At 30.0% G+C, this 13,553-nt stretch overlaps 1 protein-coding gene across 1 annotated transcript; it reads left to right on the top strand.

Annotated features, from left to right (window-relative positions):
- Positions 1 to 6,100: 6,100 nt before the first annotated feature.
- On the top strand, positions 6,101 to 12,176 carry LOC114376263 (potassium transporter 8-like). The gene is made up of 8 exons (XM_028334287.1): positions 6,101 to 6,139; positions 6,279 to 6,771; positions 7,058 to 7,111; positions 9,030 to 9,290; positions 9,383 to 9,435; positions 10,138 to 10,261; positions 10,359 to 10,613; positions 10,947 to 12,176. The coding sequence occupies exons 1-8, from the start codon at positions 6,101 to 6,103 to the stop codon at positions 12,005 to 12,007; spliced, it is 2,340 nt and encodes a 779-aa protein (XP_028190088.1). The 3' UTR covers positions 12,008 to 12,176.
- Positions 12,177 to 13,553: the final 1,377 nt, after the last annotated feature.

The raw sequence follows: 13,553 nt of genomic DNA on the forward strand, positions 1-13,553 counted from the left end.
GTCGACAAAGTCACTGAAAAGAGCTTCCACTAGACACATAACCTGGTATTGGGAACTAGATGTGTAATCTCTTTCTTCTCGATCTTTTGGCAAAGTTTCGAGGACAAAACTTCTTGTGGACCAAAGGGGTTTTATTTAAAAATAAATAGAGTTTTAGAAAAATAATAAGGTTTTTGTAATTAAATAAATAAGGAGAAATAGTTTTATTAATTAAAATAATGGTTTTAAGGTAAATAAAATAAATGTTTTAAAAAAATAAAAAAAGATGTTTTATTTATTCATTTGATAGGGAGTAAAATATAGTTCATTTTTATAAAATAATAAAATTAAAAAATAGAGTAAATAATAGACTCAGAGTATTATAGTTATAAATAGAGACATATTAGATCAGTTTTTGCATTTATAATATGTTTCTACGCTTTTTATTGTTCCCAAATTCGTTCTCTCTTCTTCCTCAAAATCTTTTTTTTTCTCGCATACACTCAAACTTGTTCCATTAAAACTATAATCTTTGACTCGCTAACCGTTGAATCATCCTGAAATTTGGACACGAACTCAAGTTTGCACATTAGCATCGTTGTGATTTGTGAAATAATGTTTGCAAACAAATAAATTCCCCTCTCATGGAGATAGTGAAATTGGGGCTCCAATCCCTTCTCCTTTTCTCTAACGCTTGGAAACCCTAGTAGAACAATCAAAGTAAAAGCTCAAGGAATTTTAGGGAACCACTAGAGACACCGTTATTACTACCAGACTACACACGTGAGCCTGCTTAGAAGTAAGACATAAGTTTATTGCAATTGAAGTTAAAGTGAACATGTGTAGGGATCGTTAGAGGATCAAATTGGGGTTAATTTTATGGTGTTTATGTGTTTTAATTTTTCATGTACAATGTTAACTACAAATTGACTGTGTTTGATGGACAAATTGATGTCCCGATGTAAAATTGTTGTGAAATTTATATGTTCTTGTGTTGAGTGTGAACCTTAAAAATTGAAACTTTTTTTTAATTAGCGTGAATTGATGAAATTAAGTAAGGGGAAATTTACCATAAGAGTAAGAAAAAAATTTCAACTTTATTTTATTCGAAGTGTCATGTCATCATGCTCAATTATTGACATGTGATTATCATGTTATTGAAGTGATGACGTGACAATGGAGTGTCTGTGACAATACGTGATGATATGACACTCTATCTACCACATCATCACTTAATGAATGACTAATGATAGGTAATAAAATGAAACTGAAAATTTTTAGGTATTAGGTTGAAAAAAAAATGAATGTTAAGTAGTAATTTGAAAACAACCTATATTTCAAGTATGAAAAACTTAATTAAACCTTACACAAATTAGAATCTAAGGTGGAAGATAAAATCATCTGTTTAAAGGAAAATAAACAAATAAAAAAATCCTTTAATTAAAATGAAATATATCTCATTCTTAATCGTTCGCACAATCAAATTTCGTATCATACATCGTTATTGTAACTAAAAATATAGTTTAAAAAAATTTAGACGTGAATAATACTATGTCAAACTAGTTGACGTCGCAATTTACATAGTTATCAATGTGATTATTGCATTATTACTTTATGGTGACACTTGATAACAAAAACTAAAGTTGTTAATGGCGAGAAAATTTTAAGGACTAACATTAATCAAATATTTTATTTAGAGATTGAAAGTGAAATTTCAAAAAAATTAGGAGTCAAAAGCAAATTAAACCCATATTCTATTAAGCAAAAAATATTGATGTGATAGAAATGCTAAAAAATTAATTTTAACTAGGTGTTCATAAATATGGGTCATCTGTAAATTCATATTAACGTAAATCAATTTAAACAATTTGTGTTGGATATTTTTTTGAGTTTGGTTAAAATTCAACATTGTCCGTTCAAACCAACTGAGTTTTGAATTGGATTATGAGTTTTAATATCTTAATCTGTTGATCCGTTAATTTGTATTAAATTATTATTATTATTATTATATATAAAATATAGAACATATATTTTTAAATTTTTAAAAAATAATTACTATTATCCTTTGAATTTTGTAGTTCAAATTTATTACAGCAAAACTAGTTGTAGAACATCTATTCTGATTTTAATTTATTTCAAATTATTTTAAATTTAGTTGAAGTTTTACTTGACACTACTCATTTGGTTATTTGAGAACATTGGAATTATCAAACTATATTGTAGTAGTTTTAGTTTTTGGATTTTTTTTGGCTTCCTGGGTGTGGTGCTTGTTTATTATATTTTAATTTTTAAATTTTAATATAGTATGTTAGCTTATGTGATGATGATGTTAATAATTTGATTCCTCTCATAATCTTTTTTTCACTATTTGACTAAATGTAAAAATTATAAGTAATGTATTCAGTATTTTATTTAATAAAAAAAATTAGCTTAATTAAAAATATTAAATTTTAAAAAATAATAGATAAATTTAAATGTTTTGACTTATTGACCTAACTCAATCCAAATTGTTTACAAACAGTTCGATCTGAGTTAGATTTTTAATTTTTTTCTTGAAAAAATCGACTCAGATCAATTTGTTCAAATTTAATTGTGTTGGATTACAAGTGTGGTCAAACCCACCCATATGCATTCCTAATTTGAGCTGAAATTTATTATATTCATTGACTTTGAAATATTTAGTAGTATTGTATAGAAGAATATTTTATACAATTTTTTGATATATATATATATATATATATATATATATATATATATATGTAATGCAATAATTATAATAAATAATGTCATATATTAAAAGGGAAAATATTCCTAAAAAATAATTTTATCTTTCAATAAACTTATAAGTTTAACCTTTAACTCTTTATATAAGTCAATATGGTTAACATTTAAAATGATAAATAAATATAAGATTTTAATACATTATTAAATAAATATAATAATAATATATATTTATTTAGAAAAAATAGGATAGCTTGTTAAATTTAAAAGGCTTCTTGAATAATTAAAAATTTAACTTTTTTAGACCTAATTTATTTTTTTGACAAAGTTTGACCTGATATGAGCCTAATGTAAATTAGGTCATAAATTCTCATTCAACAACTTAATCTATTTCCATCCTAAGGTTTACGTGAAAAAAAAATAGTAATAAGCTATAAAGCTCAATATTACATAATTGGAAAGCATATTAATCAATGTAGTACTATTTTCGATTAAATATAACGTAATCTGCACAAGGACTTGCCTATATTAACTAATTTGTCCAAGTTTCCACTTAGATAATAATAAATTAATTTAAAGATTATAAGTACAGACTATTAAGATCACACAAAAATAAAGTGCAGACTATTAAACTTCAGTTCGATCAAGATAACAATTTTAAAAACTAAGCATGCAAAAATCATTGAAAGAAAACAGCAAACATTGACTATTAACTTATATGTTACTAATTTTATCATTTTAAAATAACATTAACTATTATTATCACAATTTATTTTATCTTTATCTTTATAATTTATTTTGTTAAACTTATCATGATATATAGAAAGAAAAGTAATGGCAAAGAAAATGTTAAAATAATAGATGAGAAAGAAGATAATTATTAAAAATAGTTTTAAAAAACCAATGATATAAAAAAGTTATAAAAAAATGTTAATAATTAAAAATATTAATTACATATATATTTTAATTTATATATAATAATTTTAGTAAATAGATTAAATGAAATTAAAAGAACATGTTTTTACTAACAAGTCGTTAGTGTAGTTAGAGTGATCTAAGTTTGATGACTAAATAAGAATTTGAGTTCAAGTTTTGTAGATGAAAAAAAATATGATTGAAAGAAGAGATCAAATAAAGGTGATTAATTAGATTGTAGGCAGATTAATCATAAAAAAATAATAATTATTTTACACCAACCAATATGATAAAGAAAAAAAATACTCTTTTCATTTTAAATTACTAAGTCAATTTATCAACTTTGAATTGTTTTAAACTATTTTTTATTTTTAAAAAATTAAGAAAATAATATTGTTAAAAAATACTCCCTTTATTTTTTTTTGGTGTTCAAGATTGTGACATAGAAACTAAAAAATATAATTAATATTCTAATTTTCGTGAATTTTTTAATTAATTTTCTATTATACTTCTTATCTCTTGTATTAATTAAGTCCTTTTAAAGCATACATTAATTAAATGGTAAGGTTAAAATTGAAAACATTTAATTATTTATTTAATATTGTAAATGGACAATTGAGATGAAATAATTAATGCTAATTTCTAAACTCATAAAATAGGATAGGTAGTTACCTTCACAAACCAGATCTCACCCCCTTTTTTTTTTATTATAAACAAGAGTAAATACATTTAATTTTTTTCGACAGAATATACATTTAATCATTTATTAATATTGTAAATGGAAAATTGACATGAAATAATTAATGCTAATTTCTCTACTCATAAAATAGGACAAGTAGTTACATTCACACATCGGAATCTAGTAAACATGACTCACTTGGTAACACTATTGAAAACGGTAAAAAAATATTAAATATAATTAAATTTCAAATCAAGTTATTTGAAAAAAGAGTAAATAGGAGAAAATCTGAATCCTTTCAATTGAAGTAAGTTTTTTCTTATCAAAATTAAATTGAGTTGAATGAATATTCACATATTCATATTTAATTATCATATCTAGTCAAAGAATTAATAATTATATATTAGACTTAAATATAAATAAATTTAACTAATTTTATCTTATTTAATATTATCATTTTTTTAAATCTTTTATTTAATTTTAATTTTATTTTCAATAATTTTTTATTCATAATATAAAATTTTAATTAAGAATATTTTAGAAATAATTTTATTTTTTACTTGAGATTAATAAAATTATATGATTTCAATTATTCTTAATTAATGTGAAATTAATTATTTTTACTTATAAGTTTAAAGGGAGCAATATTTAAGTGAAAAAAATATATTTTATCACTACCATTAATATAATTTATATTTTTAGAATATGTAACCCATACCTTAATCAATAAGTAATTTGAAATAATAAAAGTAAAAGTATATTTAAATGACATTAATTAATTTCTGAAGCATGCAGCCAGTATTAGGTGACCATCCCAATAGTTCAAAGTTGAAAACTTTCACATTTACTGCATGTTGTTGAAGATTGTTAATGCTACTGCTCCCTCTCTCTCATGACCTACCCTCCTTCAAACATAGATATAATCATCTCATCTCTCTCAGACAACCATGTGTAACAGTAGTAGTTGTTCGGTTGATATTTCATTCAACACCCAAAATATTCTCCTACGTAGAATCTCAACTACGGTATAAAATGTTAATTGAGACAGAGAAAAACATATATACAATAATAAGTGATATAATGCGATAAAAAAAATAAAGAAAAAATAAGAAGTGTTGATAAATTCATGAGATATTTATTATTATGAAAATCTAATTCAATTATTTGAATAAAATAAGTGAATTATTGTAAAATAATTTATATTTACCTTTGATTCCGCCTCCGACAGAAAAAAAAATTCATATAATCCAAATATCATTACTCATAAATAAAACACATGCACCTTATTTACACAACCAAAAACTCACCTTCATCACTGCCATTCACTACACAACAAACAAACACCTTCCTTCTCTTTCTCTGTTCTCTCTCTTTTCTCCAACACATAAATCACACACTCCACCACCCACTCATTATTCTAATCTAGTTTTCTGAACTAATCCTTCACTCCAACAACAACAACAACCCTTCCTCGTCACAGCACCATTCTCTAAAACTCCCTTGTTGCTTGTGTTTCGTGCTTGCTCTTCTTTTGTCTGCATTTGTCCCTCTTGATTTGAGCCACAACACACCCTTTTTCATAAATATTAATATTAAAATACCAACAAAAAGAGGGTGGTGGGAGGAAGAAAACTAGAAAAGTAGCAGGGGCTTACACTGTACCATTACCAAAGCCACTTTTTGTCTCTTGAATTTCTTTTCCTTTTTTCCTTTTTGTTTTTTCATTGACATGTTGAGGGGGTCTTCTTTATCTAGCTGGAGAAACAATAATGGTTGCTGTCTAGTTCTGTGAAATTCAACCCCATCATGGATCTTGAGTCTGTGATCCACAGGAACACAATTAAGGTAATTAAGGCTAAAGTGTGAGCGCATGCGTGTGCGCGTATGTGTGTGCCATGCGTCATTTTCTGCTAACTTAATTATGTTAGTATTGTTAGTTTTTGTTAGCAGAGTGATCATGGTCATGGTGTTGATGTGATTGCAGGAAGAATCATGGAAGACAGTTTTGACTTTGGCCTATCAAAGCTTGGGGGTTGTGTATGGAGACTTGAGCACTTCCCCACTTTACGTTTACAAAAGCGCTTTTGCTGAGGATATTCAGCATTCAGACACCAATGAAGAAATCTATGGAGTGTTGTCTTTTGTGTTCTGGACACTCACACTGATTCCACTGCTCAAGTATGTGTTCATTGTGCTGAGAGCTGATGACAATGGTGAAGGAGGGACCTTTGCACTCTACTCATTGCTGTGCCGCCACGCCCGGGTTAGCTTGTTGCCTAACACTCAGCTTGCGGATGAGCACTTAACCGAGTACACCATGGACAATGGAACTGTTCCTGTCAATAGGAAAAATGTTGGGTTGGGGCTGAAAAACTTGTTGGAGAAACACAGGGTGCTGCAAAGGGTGCTGCTTGTTCTTGCCTTGATAGGGACTTGCATGGTTATTGGGGATGGTGTGCTCACACCAGCAATTTCTGGTATTTGGGATTTGTGAGAATTGTCATGATAATAATAATACTATTGTGTGGTTTTTGTTGCAAGCAAGGTTTTAAATTACGGTCACAGTTTTGTCACGATCCTTGATATTGCAAGAAATTGTTGATATATGCAACAATTGTGTTCGCAAAGAGCCCAAAAGCCTTGACGTTGCGGCTGAAATCGCAGAAACAGACCATTTTTTAAAACCTTGATTGTAAACAGTGTACATGTATGGGGTCTTGGTAACTAACTCACTTTTGTTGTGTGGATTTTGTCATTGTGCAGTTTTTTCAGCTGTGTCAGGTTTGGAGCTTTCCATGTCCAAAGAACAGCACAGATGTAAGTTTTGTTTATAAACACAAACAATTAATAGTTTTGTTCTCAAATTCTCTTGGCCTTTCATTTCTCTTCTTTTTTCTTCTCCATAAACCTTGAGGATTGCTATGATACCCACTGAAATCTGAAGATTTTGATATAGATGTTTTTGGCCTAAAAGTTGAATGAGGTTGAACACAGCAAGAGAAAAAGAGATTTCTCAATAACAGTATCAAAATCTTTGAATTTCTAAGGGTACATAGAATTTCTCAACTTTTAATGCAATACTAACAATCTAGTTTGTGTTCTAAGAGAGGTTAATCTTTAACTGCCTGAGGGTTATTTACAGCTAAGCAACAAGTCTTTTGGATAATTGGATTCAATTGTAGAAAGTTGTCCTTTTTTCATCTTCTAGTTTTCTTAATATACAATAAGATTCTTTATTCAGTCATCAATTTTTATTTATTGCAGATATTATATACTATCTAGCTTACAATTGTAGATAATTAACAGTATAGTAAAACGTTTTGAATTTGTTCCCCAGAATTTAGCTTTGATGAGTAGGTTTCAAATCGGTTGGTATCTTGAACAAATCGATCTCGGGAATATGTTCCCACAATAATATAGAAATTTAGAATAATTCTCGTTTTGTGTACTATTTTGTAATATTTGATACTGAAGTTCTCTTAGCTGGCTGTGCTTTCTCTTAGGATTTGCCCCCTCAATGGCATATATGCTGTAAATATAATAATTTAATGGTGAAACTATTATAGTTGGGCATCACAATAGATTTGTTTAATGCATGAATAAGATCTGATATAAACCATCACAGGACCTCCAATTAGTGGACAAAAAGGGAGAACCAAAAGACAAGTGCATGCACAATTGTAGGTCCACATAGATACAAATCAGGGGAAATTTCTTTTCTTTGATCAAATCCAAGTCACTGTCGTGGTAAAATTGTATTTGAATACATAATTGATTAAATAAAAAAAAAAGTACACATGAAAAGGATGGTTAAGATGTATATATAGCCAAACCCCACCAGTCAGAGGTTTTAACTATAAAAAAAATAGTTCCCTTGCAAAATTGAATTTCCAAGAGGTTATGATATGAAGCATTATGGTTTGGATGAGACTTTCAATAAATCCCTGTGGATCAATCTTGAGCAGTCATCTTATTGTATCCGATTGGATACAAAATTATGTATGGCCACCACTAGACTGGCCATGAACAGTGCCTGCAATTCCACTGTTGGTAATAGATTAATGATTATCTATGGTGCCACTGCCCCAATTAAATCTAGACCTAATTCTGTCAACTTCAAAGAATGGGATGCTGTAGAAATACTAGAATGAAAGTCACCCTAATCATACTTTTAATGTCGACCTAACTTTTGTCTCCTTGGATAACTTGACATCTGTATCATATTCTTGTGTTCAATAAAAAAAATCATTTGAATCACTATTATAATAACTTTAATAACAAGATATTTGTTATGCACCTTAATTACTGGATTTACAATGTCCTCCGTAATTTCCGTCAATTGTTTATTGGTTTCTTACTAGTTGTCATTTTTCTAGAGGGTAATAATAACACTTGGCTCCTCTAATACGTTCTGATATGTCCACTTGATGATTTATTTACCAGGGAAATTACCACTTGCAAGTTAATCAATATGCTTTTGATGTAATTATCAGCCTCTGCTTTAAGCAATCAGAAAATAATTGTAATTGATGGCTACTTGGCTAGTATTCTTTTTTTTACATTGATAACAGAGGATCGAACTTAGAATTTCGTTCAAAATATGAAATATCAGCACTAAGCCGACCCTAGTGGATTGTTGGTGTTCCTCCATACTATATGTTCTTTAACAAGCATTAAAACTAGAAAATTTCCATGTGATAAATTGGAGCTAATGATTGTTTAATTGGTTATGCAGATGTGGAGGTTCCAGTGGCTTGTGTAATACTGATATTTTTGTTTGCCCTTCAACATTATGGCACTCACCGTGTGGGGAGTCTCTTTGCACCTGTTGTCTTGACCTGGCTGCTATGCATCAGTGCTATTGGTGTTTATAATATCTTCCATTGGAATCCACATGTTTATGAAGCTCTCTCCCCATATTACATGTTCAAATTTCTGAAAAAGACACAAAAGGGAGGATGGATGTCCTTGGGTGGAATTCTACTGTGTATAACAGGTATGGAGCAAGTGTAGCAAATTCTGCACTAATCTGTTTTTTTTGCTTGACAAATGCTTTGTCTTTCTCTGATATTATCATCTGTGTTCCAGGTTCAGAAGCCATGTATGCTGATTTAGGACACTTTTCACAATTGTCAATTAAGGTACATAGCACCATTATGCTAATGATCTTTACTTGTACAGTTTTACTCTATTATTAGCTAAGTTTAATTTATATGAAGAAATATGATCATAATTTTTACCTTTTGAAGTTGATTGTGCCTTCTCCAAAATGAAACTATACTTTCCATGTGCAGAAATGTAAAACAGCCAAGGTTGTAAGCAATGTCTCATTGTTGATTTAATGTTAATGATATCTAATATTTTAAACACAATAATTATACATTTATTAAGAAAATTTTGGTTGTATTGAGTCAGACAAAACCAACTTCCTTAAGGTCAAAAGTTAAATTCTACATGAGCCAAGATGGAAAAAAACAAGATTTTTTCTATTGAAAGAAGCTTCTGGCAGTTAAAAATTGTTCTTCATCTCCCTCATGCTTGCTGCACATCCATCTTGCGTTATGTTTGTTGGTAACAGTAACACCATCCAATACATAGCATGCTTGAACCTTATGGTAACATTTCTCTAGTTTTCAAAATTGTTGATTTCATGCAGAAGGAAATTCCTCTGCATTATGCACAACTAATTAAATTGCACTTCTTTCTTAGTCATTGATAACTGAGTACTTATACACATAGATGCATCATTCATGTACATCATGCTTTGGTAGATGGTTACTTGATTAGAAGCCAAGGGGTGATATGATAATCATTAGTTTTAACTTGAAGTCATTTACCTGCAGATTGCATTCACCTTTTTGGTATACCCTTCTTTAATCCTTGCATATATGGGGCAAGCTGCATATCTTTCCAGACATCATTCCCTTGAAAGTGACTATAGAATTGGGTTCTATGTATCTGTACCTGGTAAGTTCTTTGTGATCTCTATAAGAACATGCATATTCAAAGAAAGATTAATGTTTACTTTGCTGCTTGGCTTACTTTTTTTTCCCCTCCTTTTCAGTAAAACTTAGATGGCCTGTTCTTGCAATAGCCATACTTCAAGCTGTGGTTGGAAGCCAAGCAGTCATCACAGGGACTTTCTCCATAATCAAACAATGTTCTGCTATGGGATGTTTCCCCAAAGTTAAAATCATTCACACATCATCCAAGATGCATGGCCAGATTTACATTCCTGAGATCAACTGGAGTTTGATGCTGCTTTGCCTGGCTATTACAGTTGGATTTAGAGATACTAAACGCATGGGAAATGCAGCAGGTACTCTATCTCTCCATGATATAATTTCATGATGCCTATGAACATGACAACTTATATTTGATCATGATTGAAGTATTTTTAAATGATCATGATTAAATTTGAAATATTTTTAAGAGTAAATAGTGTGCACACTGATAGTGTACAGGATGTTTACATTGTCATTCAATTAAAAAATACATGTTTGACAAGTTTATTGATTTTCATGATAATTACTTTAAAAATCATATTAAATAATGTGACTTTGATCGGTTGACTGTGTTAAATTTTTTACACTGACAGTGTATAGAAATTACACTCTATTTTAAATAATTTTTGTTTTCTTTGCTTTAACAGGCTTGGCTGTCATAACTGTCATGCTGGTGACCACTTGCTTAATGTCTCTAGCTATAGTCTTGTGCTGGCACAAGAACATATTGCTAGCAGTTTGCTTCATAGTGTTCTTTGGCTCCATCGAAGCACTCTATTTCTCAGCATCCCTCATCAAATTCCTTGAGGGGGCTTGGGTCCCCATTGCCCTCTCCCTCATATTTCTCATTGCCATGTATGTGTGGCATTATGGCACATTAAAGAAGTATGAGTTTGATGTTCATAACAAGGTTCCAATCAACTGGCTCCTCAGTTTAGGCCCCTCTCTAGGCATTGTCAGGGTCAAGGGAATTGGCCTCATACACACCGAGCTCGTATCTGGGATCCCAGCTATTTTCTCCCACTTTGTTACCAATCTCCCTGCCTTCCACCAAGTTGTTATCTTCCTTTGCATTAAATCAGTCCAAGTGCCACATGTTAGACCTGAAGAAAGGTTCTTGGTGGGAAGAGTTGGCCCAAAGGAGTATAGACTTTACCGGTGCATAGCGCGGTATGGCTACCATGACATTCACAAGGATGACATTGAGTTTGAGAGGGATCTTATTTGCAGCATAGCTGAATTCATCAGATCAGATGCATCTGAATATGGCTTAGGATTTGGGAGCTTTGAAGAAGATACAAAGATGACAGTTGTGGGGACTTCAGCATCAAACTTAGAGGGCTCAATAAGGATGACTGAAGATGATGATCAAGTAGATTCTCAAATGGAAGGCCCTTCAGAGTTGATGGAGGTTAAGTCTTCTCCTGAGAAAGTGAGGAAGAGAGTGAGGTTTGTTGTGCCAGACAGTCCACAGATTGATTTGGATGCAAGAGAGGAGTTGCTCGAGCTAATGGAAGCAAAAGAGGCTGGAATGGCATTCATATTGAGTCACTCGTATGTTAGAGCAAAAAGTGGATCAAGCTGGTTGAAAAAAGTAGTTATCAATTATGGATATGATTTCTTAAGGAGAAACTCTAGAGGACCATCATATGCTTTAAGTATACCTCATGCGTCTACCTTAGAGGTGGGTATGATCTATCATGTATGAATGAGTTTTGGCTATAGTACTAGTAGTTATATATCTAGTTTAGTTTTGTATCTAGTGAGATTATATGGTAGGTCAACCTTACACATGATAAATGGTGGCATTGTGTATAGTGACACTCTCAATGTCCAAGCTTCTTGATAAGTGTTGCTGATTTGTCGTATTTGTAACATTCCATTTTTTAAAAAATAAATAAAAAATATTTTATTTAAAAATTAATAGAGTTTTTAGAAACTAAATAAATAAGAGAAAAATGTTTTTGTTAATTAAAATAAGGGTTTCACAGTATTAGAAAATAAATAGAGTAAAATGATGTTTTAGAAAATAAATGGATGCTTAAATGAAAGAGTAAAATAGAGCTCTCTTTTTATGAAATACAATAAAGAAAAAATAGAATAAATAGTAGACTCAGAACCCTAACTATAAATAGAGACATATTAGTTAGTTTTTACAATCACTATACATCTCTATGCTCATTCTTCCTCCCAAATTCGTTTTTCCTTTTTCTCTCACAAAACTCTTATTTTTTTTTCAGCATATACTCAAATCATTCCCAGTAAAACTATAATCCCAGATATGCTAACCGTTGGATCTTTCTTAAATTTGGACATCACCTTTGGAAATCATTTTCCAACACTCTCACCGTTGGGATTTGTGAAAAAATGTTTTAAAGAAGAAAATATCTCTCGCACAGACACAGTAAAATTGAGGCTTCAATCCCTTCTCCTTTTCTCTAATGCTTGGAGACCCTAACAAAGCAACCAGAGAAAAAACTTGAGGAATCTTAGGGAAACACTAGAGATGTCGCTATTGCTGTCGGACAGCACGCGTGAGAACATGTGTAAGGATCCTTAAAGGATTAATTGGGATGAATTTTGGGATGTTTTTGTAATTTTGATTCTATCTTTACAATTATAATTGTGATTAGTATGATGTCTTTACTAATTAGCGGGAATTGATGAAACTGAATGATTAGTATGATGTCTTTACTAGTTAATTTGCATTATGAGTTTATATTTAAATCTAACATATTGTGATAAAGAATAAATGATCAAAAGAAAAAAAGAACCCTTTGTGTTTGTTTGCATATTGCAGTGGATTGAAAAATATATTGTAATATTATATTAAAATAAACTATCAAATCAAATCAAAACCGTACATGAATTTTTATGTCTTGTACCGCTTTATTTTTTATATTTGACATCACACACATCAATTGCATTTTATTAAAGAACGTGAATTGTACTATGAATAATCGTCTCTTTAGTTGCTTATTTTATAAAACTTATTGTCTTTATCCTGTATCTTTCCACGATGATGATTAACATGTTATATATGCATTGTAATAATAAAAGTAATAAAATAATAAATTAAAAAAAGTTGTAAAGTTAATGCTTAGTAGTAATTTCTTTTGATATAATTTTAATTTAATTGTTGTATAAACTTTTTTAATTGAAAATAATATAATTCTATTTAATATATATGTTTTGTACCATGCAAATATTACTACTGTGTGATGTGTATATGATTCAGGAGGCACGATAAATTG

This window comes from Glycine soja, chromosome 11 (genome assembly GCF_004193775.1).
Source record: "Glycine soja cultivar W05 chromosome 11, ASM419377v2, whole genome shotgun sequence".
Taxonomy (NCBI): Eukaryota; Viridiplantae; Streptophyta; class Magnoliopsida; order Fabales; family Fabaceae; genus Glycine; species Glycine soja.

Coding starts and splice junctions, on each gene's coding strand:
- LOC114376263 (XM_028334287.1), top strand. CDS start 6,101: ATGGATCTTGAGTCTGTGATCCACAGGAACACAATTAAG. Junction 9,291..9,382: donor AATTCTACTGTGTATAACAG/GTATGGAGCAAG, acceptor TCTGTGTTCCAG/GTTCAGAAGCCATGTATGCT. Junction 10,614..10,946: donor ACGCATGGGAAATGCAGCAG/GTACTCTATCTC, acceptor TTGCTTTAACAG/GCTTGGCTGTCATAACTGTC.